This window comes from Hydractinia symbiolongicarpus, chromosome 12 (genome assembly GCF_029227915.1).
Source record: "Hydractinia symbiolongicarpus strain clone_291-10 chromosome 12, HSymV2.1, whole genome shotgun sequence".
NCBI classification, from domain to species: Eukaryota; Metazoa; Cnidaria; class Hydrozoa; order Anthoathecata; family Hydractiniidae; genus Hydractinia; species Hydractinia symbiolongicarpus.
In genome coordinates, this window is record NC_079886.1 from 22,719,592 (window position 1) to 22,740,017 (window position 20,426).

At 32.7% G+C, this 20,426-nt stretch overlaps 1 protein-coding gene across 2 annotated transcripts; it reads left to right on the forward strand.

Annotated features, from left to right (window-relative positions):
* The first annotated feature begins 13,117 nt into the window (after positions 1–13,117).
* On the forward strand, positions 13,118–19,115 carry LOC130621767 (zinc finger CW-type PWWP domain protein 1-like). 2 transcript variants are annotated; one of them, XR_008980922.1, is made up of 7 exons: positions 13,118–13,399; positions 13,727–14,055; positions 16,277–16,386; positions 16,663–17,022; positions 17,674–17,817; positions 18,718–18,785; positions 18,908–19,115. XR_008980922.1 is itself a non-coding variant. In XM_057437109.1 (7 exons), the coding sequence occupies exons 1-6, from the start codon at positions 13,122–13,124 to the stop codon at positions 18,733–18,735; spliced, it is 1,239 nt and encodes a 412-aa protein (XP_057293092.1). In that variant the 5' UTR covers positions 13,118–13,121; the 3' UTR covers positions 18,736–18,764; positions 18,908–19,115. The 2 variants fall into 2 exon arrangements, 1 of the variants encoding a protein (XP_057293092.1); XM_057437109.1 differs by having other exon boundaries at positions 18,718–18,764.
* Positions 19,116–20,426: the final 1,311 nt, after the last annotated feature.

Below are 20,426 nucleotides of genomic sequence, written 5' to 3' on the forward strand. Positions count from 1 at the left end.
GTTACTAATAAATCTGTAAACAAGTCCAAGTAATCGTAAATTCTTTTTTTTATTGTTTTGGATAAATCTTCTTTCAAATTGAGTGTGTTAACGTTGTATGCAGGAAATTTTGATACGTCTGACTTCACCCACTCGAATCTTTTTATCCATGTAGATCCTGGACTGACATCTAAGATAGTAGCACCGTCTAGTTCCAACATCGGCTATCATATCTTTACTTTTGACATACATCCAATCCTCACGTTTGCTAAATCTGTTGATATCAATTACTCGATTTCTCACCCAGGTTTTTTTTCATTTGTTATCCAAAACAAAGCAATTTGACTGTCGGTTAGTTTGACTGATCCAATATGAAATTTTGCAAGAGAACTTTTCACAACAAAGCCTGTGTGTGCATTTAAGTTAGCAGCAATTAATTCTGCTCTCGGCTGAGTTGTTCCTTCTGAAATTATTTTCGAGCGTGCAAAAATAGGTTGACATGAAAACGAACCATCCTTTTTTAGGTAACATAAGCATAAATAGCAGAACACGCAATTGACTGGCTAGCATCTGCAGTATCGATTGTATTCACGTCTAAATTTACGGCATCAGACGGTACTAATGCTCTGTCAAACCGAATTGTATTTATTTATTTCATCATTTCAAAATGTGAAGTACAGAGCGGTCTTAACTCATCAGGAATGAATCCAGTTTTCGTTGTAATAATGTGTGCATATCCAGTTTTAAGGAAGCAGTTAGTGGTGTCAATCTTCCTGTTAAATCAAAAATTTCTGCCACCTTGCCGACACAGATTCTCCGCAAGATTCTTAGCAAGTATGTCATTTAAACTTGTTCCACTGTCAGTGGGTTGTGACGCGTCAAACACAAGTCGACATGGTGTTGTAAACGATTTTCCCCATACAGCACGCCGGGGAATGAAGTTTTGGAGTTGATGGTGTTTTAATGACTGTTGTTGTGTCGGTGTAAGGTTGTGCACAAACTCCACAAATCCAAGTGATTGCATTTTCTTTTCTGAATTGATAACATCTTCCTTATCTTTAACAGATTTGTTAAGATTTCTGAGTTGACTGTAGTAAAAACTTTCAATGCTTTTTTCTTGTTTGGAGCAAGTTTCGCTGCAGGGTTATGAATGAATGGTAGTCTGGCAATTGTGAGGTTACTTGATTCATCTACTGAAACCCATCGATCTATTAATTCCTGTTCCACTTCTTCCTTTAAGCTTAGAATTTCAATTTTCTCCCCATTTTTGCATTTCTGACATGATCTACAATCAACACATCTATATTTCATTTCTGAACCAACTTCTTCTACCTGATCGAATATTTTCTTTTTCCGGACGATGTAAGTGTCGGGACTTTCGTGATTTTCTACTGACAGCTGGTGTACAAATTGATAACTGTCTTTTAGAATTCCTACATCTGGATTGACTTGATAGCCCATTGTATATAGACTATACTGCTGGCTAAGGTACGATTGTTGTCTGATATTCGATCGATTATGATGATGAAATTTGTGTATTTCTGTAAACACAGAATGTGGTCCTCCTACTAGTCCTCTGCCACCGGATGCATTCAAAAAGGGGGATCGATAAATTGTCAAACCTGAAGGCAACTGAAATACTACTTCGGGATAATATCGCAGGTACTTGATTCCAATCATAAAGTCGGTTTGACCTCCTACGGACTCTGGTAACTGTGGTAGATCTTCTATTATACCTCCATGATTGCGATAATGGTTTTGAATGTCGTCTGATACTTTCCCTCTCAGAGGATACAAGGGAAAGTCACTTGTGATACGCGGTCTATGCAAACTCCTGTCATGACTGCATGTCTTCCATCATGTAGTGGTAACGTTACGCTGTAGATGCCATGTGATGATTCAGTTTTTAAATTGCCAACTCCTCCAAGTGTAACTGGACCAGCTCTTTCTTGAGTGCCATTTATTCTTTTAGTTGCTTCATGTCTGCATACGAAATCTCTACATCCATTATCAAAGAATATGGTGTACGTCTCATTTTGTACCTTGATTGTTTGGAGTATGTAGATCGCATGTTCAGTGATATCTTCAGAGTTGGATTTCGCATTACCTTTCAGTGATACGTAAGCTGAATGGGTATGAAATGACAGCTTGATGTTCTTTCCGAATTCAGGCAAAGGTAGTCTTTGTTTAAGGATGCATCTGTCTTTGTACTTCTGAAGAGCATCTTGATTCGTTTCACAGTGGTCTTGACATACCAAAACGTGTTTCTTCACCGTGTATTTGTCGTGGTGAGAATGAGGACATACGAAATCGCGTTGACACTTTCCTTGTGAGTGTTTACCTGTTGACTGTAATGCTGCTGGAAAAAGACATTGAATACATAAACCTTTAGCCTTAATAGTGTTGAATCTCTCTGCGGGAGTCATTTCAGCAAACCTTTGACATGCAAAGTACTGAATAATTTTAGTACCATTTGGACCATTGGTTGCAATATGAGTACTAGAAGATTCATTACAGATGTGACATATGGGAACTTCATCGCTTTGCCTATCATTTATATGGTAACTTTCGTACTTATCTCTCGAATCATTGCGATAATTTTTTTCATCTTTTTTGTACTCAGGAGCCTGATGCCTAGTAACCCAAGGCCTTCTCTTGTTGTATCCTTAATTCCTTCTCAAGAAATAAAATCAATCTCTCCCACTTTTCAGGTTCTTGTAAATTTTCCTCATAGATAGAAGACAACCACCTAGTAACTCTCGCATCTCCCATAATATGGTAAATCATATTCAAACCATCACCAAAATAAAGCCTATTTTGAATATTATGAACTTTGGACAGAGAAAGAATATCCTGGAGTAATGTAATAAGTTTTGATAAAGCGTGTCGCAAAGTATCTGGACTTTTTAATTTCCATAGCGGACCAAATTTCTTAACATCTTCGAGTTTCTTTTGAAGCATTGTTTTGGAAACACCAAATGCTCTTTTTTATCTAATCCAAATTTCCTCAATATTTTCAAGACAAGATTTCATAGACCATCGACAAAAATTTACTTTATTGTGTTGACGTATTATTACCTGACTAATACAAAAAACCGGTCAGTATGAAAAATCCGATGATTTCATTGGTTTACCGCTTATTAAAACTGGGCTTTGTATAAAACCATACTAACCGGTTTGCACAACTGTTATGCATCTCCATAGTTACCGTGCGTAAATTATAAATGGCGCATTAAAATGTAAACAATAAATAAAGGTTTTTGTGCAGCAATTTAAAGATGGCTAACCGTGAACAATTCTTCAATTTTTTGACGATAGGAACATTTCGTTTGATCCCGGTGTACATTTGGATTTAACTGCAGATTTTTTCTGTGAAGAAAACACAAGGCGTGACTTTAGAAAACCAACTCTCATTTTAATTCTGCAATTAAATTAACCTACATGACCAACGCGGAGGCCAACAAAAATAATACGGAGAATAAAAACCAAAATAAAAATAACGAAAAACTACATTTACAATGCAAACAAGCAAAAGAAAATACGCGGCCAGCGCGTAGACCTAAAATTGCAATGCGAAGGTTTCTTCGCGCGTAAAAGCAAATTAATTCTCATCTTGGCAATTAAGAACATACTCAACGATTTTATCGGATGAGATTTACAAATTTACAGAAAACAATACGAAAGAAATTTCCACAACTAAAAAAAATTGTTAATTTTTTTTGCGAATCGGCAAGATTAAGTTTAATAAAATAAAGTTAGTTGCTAAAAATAAAGTAAAATTCGCCAAAATTTGATGTCTACAATTAAAACATTTTATAACTCCTGCCAGGATTTGAACCTGTATATCCCATAGAATTACTTCATGCGGTTCATGACATTTTCGACAACGATGATACTGAGACTGTTCTTCTAATTGATGCTGAGAATGCCTCAATTAATAGAAAGGTAATGCTGCATAACATATCGAAGTTATGCTCAATGATTGCTACGTTCATCAACAACTGTTATGCTGTACTTGCACGTTTATTCGTGATAGGCGGGAAGGAGATTCTTTCGAGGGAAGGCACCACACAGGACGATCCGACGTGGATGGCTTCGTATGCTATTGGAATCATACCCTTGTTGAAATCAGTTTTCAACAACACACGATGATTTTACTGTTGCTGGAAAACTTTACGAAAATAAATAATTTTAGTCGAAAATCGTTTTCATCAGTCCGAAATACGGCTACTTCTGAAAGCAACTAATCCTATCTAATTATAAAACAAGAGTAGCTTCTTAATGCTGACTAAATCTTTGCAGTTTTAAATTATTTTGGTAACATCGACTGGTCAATGTCAACTCGGTGCAGTCATTGGTAGTCAGTCTAACAAGATTGAATATGTTAACAGCAAAGTTGCCAGTTTAGTTGAACAGATGAAACTTCTCTCAAAGATTGTTGAACCACAAAAACAGTTAAAGCACAAGTTAAACTTTAAAATTGAATATCTAAAAAAAGAATCAGGCCCTTTGCAGAAATAAAATAACATGACGGTGAACCAAGTTAAGGTAAAGGACATCAACCAACAAAAAGGATTCTTTAATTGACTCAATGTATTACCAATCACTGGACAAGGTTTTTATCTCAACAAGAAAGAGTTTCGGGATGCTATGCGTCTACGATACAATTGGAGCATTCCCAACTTACCCAGCAGTTGCATTTGTGGACACAGCATGAAGTGTAAAATTTGTGGCTTTGTTACGAGACGTCACAACGACATTCGTGACCTCACATCAAAGTTACTTAAGGATGTTTGTCATGAGGTACAATTGGAACCGGACTTACCGTTGATTGGAGAATGTTTTGATTTAAAGATTGTAAAGACCGGTGATGATTGAAGACCAGTCATTCTTGCTCGTGATTTTTGGATACACGGCCAACATGCATTTTTTAACGTGAGAGTTTTGACGCCACTGCCTCTAGTGTTGATAATGGCAGTAACACGCCGCTTATATTTTTAATTGACGGAAGCATGGTTCGCGAATGCATGACTTTTTACAGTCGACTTTTGGAAAGGATAGCGGATTAGAAGAACATACCAATTTCAACTGCAGTCACACATATACGCACAAAAATTTGTTTTGCTCTGTTGAGATCCAGTTTAATATGTTTAAGAGGTTAACCAAAAGCACCATGGTTATCGATAGCAGCCGACTTTTACAGACCATTGCCAACTGGAGAAAAACTTTTGGTAACAACTGATTTGTTTTACAAATTTCAAATTGTAAAAGAAATAAAAACGACAACATTTCTTCAGCTTATTTGCATTTCAAGAGGATGTAAAAACCAAGAAGGGATCTCCATAGGGTAGTAGTCGATTTCTTTAAAGTACGTAATATTCGACATACAACATCCATACTATTGTGGCCAAGAAGTAATGGCCAAGCCGATCGTTTTATGACAACATTAAGAAAAACAATACGACACTCATTCGATGCAAAAAACAAACTGGAAGGAATCTTAACAAACTATGCTGCTTCAATATCGAAACTGTGTGCATGCAGCTACGAACAAAGTACCTTCAATATTATATTTTGGACGCAAAATAATCACTGGTATTCCATCGCACTATGCAGTAATATAACCCCATTACGATACTGTCCAACAGCACTACGACACTTACTGCTAGACTTCAAAAGAAAACACTGACCGTTTCTGTGAAGATCCGCCTCTAATTAAAATTGGCGCAACTGTATTTGTGAAAAGGGGACGGAAAGACCACAAGTTCTAGTCGAATTATATGGACGGCACGTTCACCGTCATCAGCGTAACTGGAAACCTCGTAACTGTACAAAATTTATCAACGACACATTAGCTTTATGAAACTTGCGAAAGGCCTATACAAGAGGACATACATGAAACGAAACAAGATGTTGCGAAAGAGACAAACAAGAAATACCAACACAGAAATAGAACAAAAAAAATGAACAAACTTTTAGACTAGATGTAGAGGGAGATGTTGTGTATATAGCCTTGATCTTTTATGTTCAGTAAATATACTTATGTTTGTATATATATTAGGTACCAAGCCTTGATTGGAGGGAGTTGAAAACACATGCTTATAAACAAACGACATAACATGGCGTTGCGGTAAAAGGTTTGGCCTTTGAGAATAAACTCAAGAGACCTTAATATGCAGGACTTTCTACTTGAACCCCTTGATGACACTCTCCACGAAGTTTTACTCTGAATAAAGCTAGCTCATTCCAATTAAGGGTGGCTGTTTCGAGCGCATAGTTGGTGTCTATATTAATTTGCTCTGCCTGCCCAAATTTTCGTCAACACGTGACAGCGTATAACCATGTGTTCCTTATTACGTTAACTTTTCGTTATGTTGTTGCACCCTATTCGTTACATTCATTTTTTTTGCTTTCCATTTTGTTTCTTGACTTTCGGTTCTTTGTGTTGTGGCGCTTGATCTTCAACCTCATCCCTAGGGTTACTTTCACTTTTTGATATCAGGATGGCGTTTCTTAAACGTCATTTCATTATCAAAAAGTGAAAACAGCCCTGGGGATGAGGTTGTCTTCATCTTCTGAGTCATTATTATGGCTAAACGCTGTTCTCCGTGCCGTAGCTAATCGTTATTACTTTTAACTGAACAAGAAAAGGTATCGACCATGTTACACTTCAGTTTGTCGTGGCTATATAAAAAAAAAAAGAAAAAAAGAAAAACAAATAAAAATTGAATGCACGTTTTGTCTTATAACAACCGCAATTTTTGACGTCGTTCTTATGTTGAAGATATCTCTTTTGGGGTTGTTGAAACACCTCTTGGTTAATTCTGAAAAAATGCGACGATACGTACACGATACTGTCAAAAATAAATTCCGACTGGTTGTAACGCAGGGATATCCTTTTGCGATTTTTTCAAAAATCACAAAGTCGCTAAATCTTCTTCCTATAATAGTTTCTCCTGTTAAAGTAACCCTTGTGTATTTATCAAATATCACTGATTATTAGCGAACAAGGTGTCTAACATATAACCAGTCCGAGGTTTAAACAGGCTTTATGTCACAACTTTTAAATTTACATTGTGATTTACCTTTGAAACCTTTTTTAAAACCTATTTAAAATACACTTAAACCACATTTGGAACTAAGTTTAAAGATCTTGTGTTCTTGCCATGACTCCTTTACTATACATAAACACAAATTGGTTTAAATTGAAATAAATTTTTAAAGGAAATGGTTGAATTACATGCCCATGCATGTTTTATGCTAGCCCGACCAGTTTTACGCCAATGCATTTTTTTATATTTGCAGGCTTATTTTTTTGTGAACCCAGCTAGTTCTGAGGTTTTTAATTTTGCTTAATATTAGACGCTTCAAAATGAATATCACCCGAATGGTGTAGCATGGTACAGGTAAAATGCAGTACAATTTTATATATGATTTATTGCACATTCAATATGTATATATATTCTTAAGTTGCCAATATATTTTTTCTTTGAGCAATCAGACATGGTCAATTGGCCTTTGATTTTAGCACCAGATAGCATACCCAGACTGCAGAATTGTAACATAAGCTCTTCCTTAATCTGCCACGAGTTCATCATTATGTTCCAGCAGGTCAATCCATTGTCAGCATACCAGACATATCTAAAATATGCTCATTTGAAAGACCAAGACTTAACTGCATCATGTCAGAAGCATTTCTGTGCAATATCATTTTTGTATTTAGTACCAGTATAGTTCAAGGTGTGTGGTGTTGAGGCATAACAATGATCAGATAATGGTGTAAACGTATTACAATCTGCATCTGGACAAGTTTTCAACCTTATTTTTTTTAACTTAGGTGGTAAAGGTGAATGACGAAAAAGTTTCCTTCTTGACTTCTTTTGTGGAAGTTCATAGCCCATTTTAAGTGATGGGTCTGGATAAGTAACAGTTGGTACTTCATCAACAAAATGTTCAGAACAAACTCGGTCACTGGGACAAGGTTTCCATTCTGATTTATCTTTATTCACCCTTCTTAAAGCTAGGATCCATTTCTGTCGTTTTTCAAAGTTTCTTAACACACTGGGAAAGCAGTATAATCTGTAGGGGGGATTTAACCAACAGCCACACTCCTTTCTAGTTTTTCCCTCGTGAACAGAACAAGATTCAGCCCTCCATTTATAAATCCTGGCATTGCTGTTACAACATCCAATAACTGCACAATTGGAACCCCCCATACGTAAACTTCACAAAAGGAAATCTCTGAAGTAGAATTGAACAAGCAGAACGACTCAAATGCACAGCTTTAGGAAATAAAACACCATCATGACCATTGGTGTTTACAAAGTTTTGCAATCAAACTAATTTGAGGCCAGGCCCCAAACCGCGTTGAGATTCATAATGGCGGAATGCCATGTTTGCTGATTGTCAGCATTTTTCTGCATTCAAAATGGTAGAATAAAATGCGGGCATAGTTTCGTTTGAAAAACGCGGTAATGATTTTTACTATTATATATTTCTGTTTCTAAACGAAGATGTTTATTAATCTATTCTCGGATCCGGGTTAACATGCGTGAAATTTGCTTATCATTTTCAGCAAAAATCACCAACATATTTAAATTCAGCACCAAAATTCATGGAAACATGCAAATTCTCAAGTTTATGCACTAGCTTGCAACTGCCTCTAGTAGCCAAACTTTTGATGTTTTATGAAGAAATGAAATTAACTGCAGTGAGAATTTTTCACTGCAGTTGGATATTATGGTCAAGCTCTTAGAAAATTTAAAAACTTTAAATTAGCTTCAAGAGAATAAATCTCTGATTGCTTGAAGGGCTCCATAGTTGAGAGCAATATTCCATTATTGGTAATATATACCATAGATTTCCACAGGCGAACCATAAAGGTGAATGGTTTTCAAACAAAAAGAAGAAAAACTATGCAATGTCACAAAAACGATATTTAAATTAATATCTCCCATTAATATCAGAAACATGAGAGGGCCAAGAACGCTTCCTTGGGGAACTCCTTCTTGTATTTCTGCAGGATCAGAGGGTGAATTGTTACCAATTTTTTTCAATTTTAGTAGAGCAATGCTAAAGTCAACCTTAGCAAAGTCGAGATATATACACCGCATCAACATTGTAGCCATCTGAGAGAAGGTATCTTTACCTACATATGTCTCTGCCACAGCGTGTGTCTGCCCAAGTATTTCTTTTTTCCACACCCATTCAGTTTGGATTGGCACTACCACTATTGCATAGACTTATGCTATTCAATCGTTTTTAGTCTTTTTTATGCAGTTTTTGGTTTAGTCTTCGATACAGTCCTCAGCGTTGCGTTTTATCATTCAGCAGATTACTAACATAGATGTTTTCACATATTATATAGGCTTTACTTTGTTTTATGAGCCTTTGTTCTTGTATATACTTATCCAAGCTTGGTTTATTTTCATTTATATGTTTGTAGTTTGTATATATTATAGTCACTTTTGTAGATGATCTGACACTACTCACACGTGAGTTCTTATTGGTTGAGTCTATAACATAGATGTTTTTACATATTATATATAGTCTTTACAGATTAAAAAACTTAAAATATATAGCCACTAATGGAACATCAACTATACGCTGACCAAGTTGAATAGTTTTAATCAATCGAACTGTTAATGTAATACCTGTACTAGAATGCACAAAGTCTGACCTAGTAAATTGTCACTTAGGATCAAACAAGGCATCAGAATGAGGGTGTAAATGTGCCTTACAAAACAACCCCAAAAAAGCCACAAGGCAAATAGCCCATAACAAAAGCATGGTGACTGCAATTTAAATTCAGATGAGACTGCATACAAATAAGTAAATCAGGCAAGATAAACAACTTGGGCTGTAAGGGTGTACCAAGTGTACGCTTAATACCTTTGAGGACTTGATAAAACCCATCTCATCTTACGGTGCAAGAGCCCAGCAAATCTTTTTTGATTTGCAAAAATTTCTTCCCTTGTTATATATATTATATATAGTAACACGATTTTAATCTCGATATATTTAAAAAAACACAAGCTCTTTTAAAAAACAACAAATCCAATGATCTAAATATTTTAAAAAAAGCTAATACTACTTTTAAAACTTTTAGTAATATTTCTTTATCGTCGAAACGTATTTTTTAGCATGCGAAAAACTTTTAAAAGTTCTTTTTATAAAAAACAACGTTTAGCAACGCAAACGGAAAAACCCTACGTTCGGGACTTTTTCCTTTGCGATAAGATTTCGAAAACAAATTAAATTTTAATACTGAAGAAAGAAAAAATCTAAAAGTATAACTTTTGACTTTTTATAGTATCATGCTACATTTTATTGTTAAAAACATTGTCTTTGTTTTTTTCTAGTGCGCAACAGCTCCATCTCTTAAAAGATTTAAACAATGCATCTCGCTGTGTATTTAGTTTTCGCGCAAATCTTTTATTTTATAAAACTATCAAACAATGGCTCGCCGTGTTACATTGATAGAGTTGATAACATTTTAAATACTTAAAACACTATCTAACGAAGCTTTCCTATCACCGTTCTTCGTTCTTTAACTTTCTAAAAAATCATTTCTATCGCCGCTCTTCATTATTAAACTTTTAAAATGTGATATAACGAAGCTTTTCTATCGCTGTTCTTTGTTCTTAAACTTTTAAAATGCGATCCAAAAAAAACATTTATATTGCCGATTTTCGTTTTTAAACTTTTAAAATGCGATCTAAAAATACTTTTCTATCGCTGTTTTTTGTTTTTAAACTTTTAAAATGCGATCTAAAAAAACATTTCTATCGCTGTTTTTTGTTTTTAAACTTTTAAAATGCGATCTAAAAAAACATTTCTATTGCCGTTTTTTGTTTTTAAACTTTTAAAATGCGATCTAAAAATACTTTTCCATCGCTGTTTTTCGTTTTTAAACTTTTAAAATGCGATCTAAAAAAACATTTCTATTGCCGTTTTTTGTTTTTAAACTTTTAAAATGTGATCTTAAAAAACATTTCTACCGCCGCTTTTCGTTTTTAAACTTTTAAAATGCGATTTAAAAAAACATGCAATCTAAACTTTTATATTTAATTACTGCAATTAAAATTTTCAAAAGAGTTCGCTAAATAGATTGCTACAATTGATCTTGCAACCGATTGTTATTAAACAATCGATCGCGTGGGGTCATTGTTTATAAGCAAGGCAATTATTTTCTTATAAAAAACAAAAGCTATTGTTCTATGTAACTATTCATGCGAGTTTCGCGTCCACGGTAGATTACATTCAGACTATACTGTATAACTGTAATTCTTTCTTTCTTTTTTTCTCCAACAGACACAAATGAAGGAACCTGCTCTGTATTGCGTTGCATGGGTATACAAAAAAGCTTTACATTCATCAAAACTTTATTTTGATACGATATATCTATTTTTACAAAGCTTATATATATGATTTCCTATATAATGGTATAAATTATTAAGAACAAATAAAGATTGTATGTATGTAGTCTGAATATAGAGGATTTACATTTCAGTTTTAAAAAGACTGCAGATAAAAAATCTCAGTTGATATGCGAAAAATACACATCAAAATAAATTAATAAATAAATTAACAAATGGGTATTTGAATGTAAGAAGAAATGGCAGAATTGTAAAATGTGTAAAAAAGGGACAAGTTGTTTTGAATCATTTTTTTATTACAGCTTTCGGCCATCTTTAGTGCATACAACATACAACGACAGCATATAACATGTTGAAATATTCCCAGACAAATAATTACAGTTAATTTAAAGATGTTCTTGTTATGTACAGTTTCTCCCTATAGGTTATCAAGCTCTCCTTTTTCTCTAAAAGAAAATTATTAGGAGACAATTGGATGACACTAAAATCATTAAAGGAAGATAAACCGCAGGAAAAAGGTGTTCCTTGATGGCAGAAAGCCTTTTTTGGGAACTTTGGCTTTACAACTACGCACTAGACTAATCAAGTCTGTTTCGCTTCCCAGCTCTTGTTTGCTGTTTGCTTTTTGTGATCCAAAAACATCGACCTAAAATGGGTTTTTAATTTTCCGCCCGATACAAGTACCAAAACTTACAATTTTTGCCAATTAAGTTCCCTACAAGTTGTCACAATGTATAGTCTAACCTGTCTACAATATTGGTTTGCTGAACATGAGTTTTATTTTGAGTGATATAGTGGGGTATTTTGTAGAAGCTTGAAGCAGTGCTGATCAGGCTGTGACAAGACTTTTCATGACACCTGTCAACAAATAGAGCCAAGACAAAGTTATTTGTTTTATCACTTGATGATGTCATATTTCTGTAAAATTAGTAGAACTTTTAAGCCCTAATCTCGTAAACTAATTTTTTCAAAAAAATTAAAAAATGCCAGGACAAGTTTTCAAACTCTTTTAGATAAAATTAACTTGTTTTTTATTGAGGTCGAAAGTTTTAAAATAATTCTGGCTAGTAATTTTTGTCATGCCTTCAGACTTTTCCACAGATAGGGGAACACTTGTTTAATTGAGGTAGTTAAAGAATCCATTAATTAACAGGATTTGTCATTAAAAAGACATATAATACAGCATAGTTCTGCAAGAAACAATGAAAAAGTGCTTTAAAAAAATTTACATGCTTGACATTTGATTTTCTGTAGAAAAGAGATATTTTTTATCCTTCCTACGGTACTGTAGTGTTAATTATAGCATTTTCTTTGTGTAGGGTCAAACCCACGAAAATTTAATTTTTTGGTAATTGTTCGCTTATGTTGCTAGTGTGTGTGTGTTTAGGGGAATTATGGATATATATTATGGATTATGGATTAAATATATTATATATTATATATTATGAATTATGGATATATATTATGGATTATTATGGATTATGGAATTATGGATATATCTATATATATATATATATATATATATATATATATATATATATATATATATATCTATATATATATATATATCTATATATATATATATATATATATATATATATATATATATATATATATATATATATATATATATATATATATATATATATATATATATATATATATATATATATATATATATATATATATATATATATATATATATATATATATATATATATATATATATATATATATATATATATATATATATATATGCAGTCTATGGAAGTTAACAAAAAACACTGCCAAGGGAAAAAAGCAGAAGATTTTATCTGGGTTCAGTGTGATAATCCAAAGTGTATGAAATGGAGAAAGCTGCCAAAGGTTGTTTGCAATGATTTATCCAGTGTTACGTGGTTTTGTCATATGAATGCTGATGAAGCACATAATAGCTGTGATGTTAAAGAAGAAAAAATGCATGTTCCACGTGGAAGAACTGTTGTTTTTAGTGAGTTGGAAGTTGGATCGTTAGTTTGGGCAAAGTTTTCTGGTTATCCTAGGTATATAAAAATTATGCTCTATGCAAGACTAATTTATCAAAGATTCTGTAAATGCAAATAAGACCAGTTGTATCTAGTAAAAAACAATGCTGTTACAGGGGAATAGTGGAACACACATAAGTTTAATCACTAGTTATATATATTCCAGTTTATCTTATGTCCTTGGGCTGCAAACATTAGAATGAAAGCCTGAAAATATATATAGTGACGTTGAGGTAATGTAATTGAAGCAACATGCAACAATATTACTGACATAAACGTAAACGTAGCATTTCACAATAAAAACAGTTCTTAATAAGGCTTTACGAATAAATTATATATTTTCAGGTGGCCTGGTGTGATTTCTCCAGATCCTTGTTTCGGTGACAGAATACACATTATTCGTTATGATGATGGTACAAATGATCCTAAGTACTACCATATTGAATTTCTTGGAAAACCACATACACATGCCTGGGTGTCTGCTCGCTATGTTCAGATTTACAGTGTCAGCATTGGTGAAACAGAGTTTACACAAAATGCCATGAAAAGAAAAGCTATGAAATTGAGTTTTCAAAAATCAATCAGTGAAGCTTCTCAGATGTTAGAATTGACTCAGGATCAACGTCTTGAGAAATGCATATACAGATGTATCAAAATGGCTGATGACATCAGTGGTGAGTGTCATTTTATTTTGTTGTCACCGTGAGTGGAGTGGATCTGACTTAATTGTATGAAGAAGTAATGTTGTGATACCTACCATTACAACGGAGGTTATTGACTAATTAATCATTGTTTTTAGAACATACATTGTATAAAAAAAATTAATTTAGTATTTACCATTTTGTTGTTTATTTTTTTGAACAAAAAAGCTGCACTAGTGGAAGTTTTTTAAAATTAAGAGTTTATATTACTACTAGCCCAATTTTCGTGAAAGAATCCACTAAATCTCTTATTATATCCATGTTAGAGATACTGAACAAAAACATACGACATAGTAATTTTTAAAACTCTCAATCTGCATTATTTTATATATATCCGCTGAAACAAAACGTTAACAAAAAAAATAAAAAATTTAATAAAAATGCAAATGTTCAACAAAATCAAAGGTGTAAGTATAACAACCGTTTTGGAAAAAAGTTAAATTTTATAATTGCTTTGCCATGCCAGAAGTACAACCAGGAAAATAGTATACTATTAAAAAAATATACATTTTGTTAAGTCATGCAAAAAAGGTTATTACAGAATTTCCACACTGTACAGTTAATGAATCATATCAGTGAACAACACATAAAAGAGAAACATAAAAACTTAGATAATTTCAGTAAATTTTCAGTATATATCTATCAAGAATTCTTGATACATACAAATCAAAATAATTGATCTTCTTGATTACGAGTTTTGGTCTGTAGGCAACTGTTTTTTTTTTTAATATTTTGGATTAAAATATAACGGTAGATATACAATAAGATATAATATCAGGCAATTGTATACATTTTCAATTCGTAGAAAAACGTACAATGATATAACGTCACAAAGAGAACTGATTGAAAATATAATTTCCAATCAGTTTTCTTTATAACGTTATATCATTGTAAGTTTTTCTTCTTTTTAAAAATATTTCTGACAATAACAATAACTTTTCATACTCGCTCGACAACAACAGTTTTGTGTTTTACATTTCAGATTCGAATTATTCATATTTGAATGCGATAGTTTTTTTATAAAAGAAAGCAACCCCGGTCCCAGAACACAAAAATGGAAAATATAGAAAAACAAATAAGCTTTAAGCTAAACCTCATGATGAGTAAGCATTGGCATGCCTTGTTTAATATAACTTTTTTTAGGATTATTACCTTCTTCGCTTTGGTTTTCTTTTTACAGTTGATAAATAACTTGTTTCCGTGAGATATGGCACGCACATGGTTAAACGGTGGTAAAATAAAATTTTCTATCCATAATGACCCAGTACAGCTTCTAAAATAAACTACAAATAAACCTCCATTTAACAATCTTTTTTAATATAGTAAATTTGAGCGTAACGCCGCGCTTTGGGAACAACATGAGCCATACAAAAGTGACCCGTGATTTTAGTACCATAAACTTGCATAGTCACTCACACAAGCATATTATAATATAGGATTCTTCTTGTTCCGTAAAAAAAACGTGTATTGCTGATAGCAGCGCAACATCAAATTTTTGATAAAGGTCCCATAAATGTCCAAGTTGTCGATATTTAAATCTTATAATTGCCATTAGACCATCCACAATGAATTATAGAACCAATAACTAAATGTATCAGGGTTTTAAGTCTTGAGCATTTCATGGAGTTTGAGATCTCACTTTTCTTATTATGCTGACATTAGGCATCTAAAATTATTAATTTGGTGTTTTGTATATAGATGTATGATATGCAAACTACACCAAATTGAACCTGGTAAGTGAAATGCACAAGAAAAAGTTATTGAGGATGTTTTTATGCCATTTTCTTAATTATAATATCCTTTCTAACCTATGTAAAGTTGAAATTACATGCCAATCAAAATGTTTTGCATTTTGTGGAAATTTTTCACTTACTTAGAATCAGTCCACTGGTAAAAAATACATTGATCACGTATTTTGCCTTATTGCTTTTTAAAGATTGTTACAAATGAGTATTACTTATATAGGTTGATGCCTAATAAGCAAATTTTGAGGACTTAGTTCCAACTATTCAAATGACAAGCGATTATCAGACATCCATTTCCTACAGAGAAAAGCTAAATGTGATGGCGAAAATTAGCCTGTTTTTTGTCCATCTTACATGGTGGAATAAAACTTAAGTACCCAAAATTTGTAATTTTTTATGCCCTGAAAAGTCAGTAGCACTTTTCTCTAATTAGCATTATTTTTCCTTAGAACAAACATGTTTTAAAGCGCAAAGACGAAAGCATGGAAAGAAAAGTCATGGAAGATTAAAGAATGAGATTCTGAGCACTGGAGATCTTAGGGAAATGTGTGCAAATAAGGTAATATGCTAATTTTTTGATATTTTTAGTCTAATAACTCTGTACATATTTTAGTGGAACAGGTACTAGAATTCCAAAAATTGTAACTACAAGCCATTGAAATTGTTTCTATCTAAACATATACCAAAGTTGCCAATTTTTATAGCAAACTTTTGACTTAATGTCAGTAGATTTTTTAATCCATCCCCTAAATTAACTAAAACAGAAGTTATATACACCGGCATAAAAAATACTGTTGTACATACTGTTTTACACAATTCTTTGTTTGATTTAAAGCTGTTTGTCAATGTTAATGGAGTCATGTATCCAGTTCAAATGGATCAAAAGCAGCAAGCCATGTCTGTTGTTTGGCCTAACAGAAATGATGTTGTTAGTCCCATCACTCAAGACACAGGAATGGCTCTAGAAAAACAACTAAGTTGTAAAAATGGTGTGGGAGAAAAACCTGTTATTAAGAAAAAAATGAAGAGAAGAGGAAGAAAAGGACACGGTCAGATGCTTCAAGAAAGAAAAGGATATCTAAACCAAGTTAATGATTTGACTAAAAGTAGTCCAGAGAAGAAAAATGGCATGTCCAAAAGTGAGAAAACCCGAATCGATGTTGAAATTAATAGAAATTGTGCTATAATCCAAAATGTGGGTAGATATTTAGTATTTGTACTGTGCAATAGCTTTTATAATTTATTTTTCCTGTTGGATGCGTTGATTCTATTTATCACGCTTGATGAGAATCATATGAACCATTATTTCAAAACCATTGATGTTGTATTCATACCGCTAACAGGAAGCCTAACATCGTGATGGTGTATCATGTGCGACACCCACGATCCACGATCTATCTGTCTCATGCCTGTCATGATTATAATAATATTAGATAGTATAGATCGCGAAACTATCGTGATGATCATGTTCATCGCGATGGATCATGAAAACCACGATAGTTTCGCGATGGAAATCACGATTCATTTATGCAAATTTCTGTTTTTCTTTGATCTGCAAAAGCTCTCCTATATTATTAGAGTTGTGAAATACGAATGATTTAAGAAGGCTAACACAAATCTTTTTTTAGAAGCCTAAGAAATGTTCTGTAAAGTAGCGCAATAAATTACTGGAGTTGGTCCTGTGTGTTTTTGCTTGTATAATAGTAAAGACTTTCTGAATGTAAGCAGGACAAGTTTTTGAAATTAAATGACTAGAAAACGGAAAAAAGTCAAATTTAGTGTTTTGTCGCATAGATTTTATGAAGGTATCTATAAAACTATTCATTATAATTCTGTTTTTATTTAGGAGAGTACATTCATGAAACTGTTCAATACGTTTTGTTTGTCCAAAAAGAATCCAACCGAGACTGTACATATCAGTTGGTACAAGAAGAGTGTAAATTTGTTTGAGTTTTTTAAGAAAGTGCAGTATATGGGTGGATATAAACAGGTAAAGAATTGTTGCAACTGTGAATGATACTATACAATGGTTACAATAGACATGTATGAGATATTTTTATGTTATTAGGCTATCAGTCATGCACAAATATGGAAAGGAGTATGCCAGGATGTACTCAAAGTTAATTTAGACAGTCAGTTTACTTCCTTAAAAAAAGCTTACAAACAGTATGTTTATTTTTGACATATAGTTATAATAACAATGTGTTAGATAATTGGCAGCGTGTTTTATCCCACCTAAATATGGTTTTAATTTTTTTTTTTTAATTGGCATTTTAAAAACAGTTCTTAAGAAAGTAATTAAAATAACCAAATATAAAACAGGTAAACGTGTACCATAAATCAATGATCTAAAAAAAAAAATGTTGGCAAATTTATCTCTATTATAATTATAGAGATTGAAAAACAGTGCAAACTATATTTTTAATGATGGAATTGAAAATGTAGAAAATAGCAGAATGTGCTGTTTGGAGTATAAATTTAACTGACACGCAAACAAATCTGTGCGGTCACGCGAAACAGTTAGTCAACTTTCCTTAGCCTAAGTAAAACTTTTCTCTAAAGAAGTTGCCGTTGGGAATTCCTGCCGCTTGTTTACAAAATTTTGATGTAGTGGGTGTAGTTTTTATGAACTGCTCTTCTAGCAAACTGTTAAGGTAGACATGCCCTTCCAATCAAATAGCATTTGAATGATTTTAGACGAAAGCTCTGAAGTTTAGAGAGTAAAAACAACTAAATAGAAGCTTACAAGTTATAATCTATAATTTCAAAATTTGAGGCAGCAGTTTGGACCTTGTCTGTTGGTTAGATTTGCAAAATTTCTTTTTTTTCAAGTACATGTAAACGTTTTTGTTTTTTTTACATTCTGTTGTATTAATGTTAAAATATTTAGAGTTTTGCTGCCCTTTGAGAAACACATTAAAAAGAGGTTAAAGAATGGTACGTTACCTTCTTAAATTTGTGAGTTCTTTCCTAATTATTTAAACAAGAATGATTATTTTATGTGATTTTATTAAAAAACCCCATTATCAGTATGGGAAGCTATTTATAATAATTTAATTTTTTTCCTTATATTTATATAGCCAACTTGTTACCCACGGTGTGTCAAAAAGACAAGGAAAATTTCGAATCAAAACAATCAACATCTGCTTTCAGCAGCACCATATCATTTAGTCCAGTTTATGCACCCCCACCATCTATAAAAACTTCACAATGTCCTGTGATATTACCACTACCAAGCTCTGTGCAGTACATTACAGCAACAAACAAAGGTGTTTTGAAAAATGTTTTTCCTTCAATGGCAGTTACAATGGCTCCAGGTATGTTTTTTTGTCCGTTTATTAGTTATAATGCGATAATTTCTAAATACCAAATTTAACGATAAGGTTTTTGCTTTTAGTATTGCAATTTTAATTATATTTATAGAAATTGGAGATCTACCTAGCTCAAACCCGGAATCTCCATTTTTCTTACGTTCTCCTGGTAAAGTCAAATTTTAACCCTGTATTACTATTTTTTATCAATTACCTGTTTAGTTAATTGACAACTGGTTTATAATTTCCTATACTTTTTATTGATTTCTTTTAGTTCCAACACCCATATCAGATATTGGTCTAGACGTTACTATGGGAGAACTTGATAATTTGGAGAAGTTAATTTTTGACATGACAAATCAACCAAATGATGCCTCTTGTGATTCTGAATCCAGGCATGTATCTGATGATGCTGGCAATGATTGGTGTGGACCATTTTTCATAAATATTTTTTCTAAATCTTGTAGTTTATTGTTAAAAACTTTCAACATGATTTTTTTACAGTTTTGCAGGTTTCTCATAAGACCATGCAACTTTAATGATGAAGTTTATTTTTTAAATACTGTTAGTTAACTTTTACCATGGGTAACTCTTGATTTCCTACAACTCTTGCATTCTTACAAAAACGTTTAAACAGGTTTTAATTTGTCCTGATAATGTCACTCGTTATAAATTGCATCTGCTAACATTCAAATTGAGTTGTTTGATGTTATGTGAAATATTAAAAGGTTTAAGTATGAGGGAAAATCTAAAGGAAACTTTCAAAGTAGTAGTGTAAAGACAGTATATATAGTTTTAACATATTTTTAAAACATTACACTCACTTTCACTGCAAAAGGAGAAGCTGCTTTAGTCTATTTTGCAACTTTGTTTTCGTTGATATTTTAGCAACCAGGAAGGCCAGAAAGGTTCCCGCTATATTGTCAAATATTTATTTTCTTAGTTATGCACCTGTTTTGGGAGATGAAAAAGTTGAAGATTTGAATGATGTGCTTGGGGAACTGATAGACTTAGAAGGTTTGTACAGGTTTTTTATTAACTAAAAAATGTTTCTATATAAGGAGTAAGAGGTTATTCTCTTAGTGCTAGCACACGGTTGTTAAGTTGTTAGATGTTAAATAAATTCACAACCTTGAGATAGTAAACTAACATGGATCAGAAAATTTTACATACTATAATGTTTTTTATATCAATTAATTTATATTCAAAACACTTTAAATCAGTGCATTATCAATATTCTCTGGTCTGAAATAAATTTTCTAAGCATAATTTAAAAAAAAATTACAAT

Bases quoted from the DNA above. Each gene is read 5' to 3' on its own strand.
- LOC130621767 (XM_057437109.1), top strand. From the start codon at position 13,122: ATGGAAGTTAACAAAAAACACTGCCAAGGGAAAAAAGCAGAAGATTTT. The intron at 14,056-16,276 runs GTGAGTGTCATT...ATTTTTCCTTAG, and splicing joins AATGGCTGATGACATCAGTG to AACAAACATGTTTTAAAGCG. The intron at 17,023-17,673 runs GTGGGTAGATAT...GTTTTTATTTAG, and splicing joins ATTGTGCTATAATCCAAAAT to GAGAGTACATTCATGAAACT.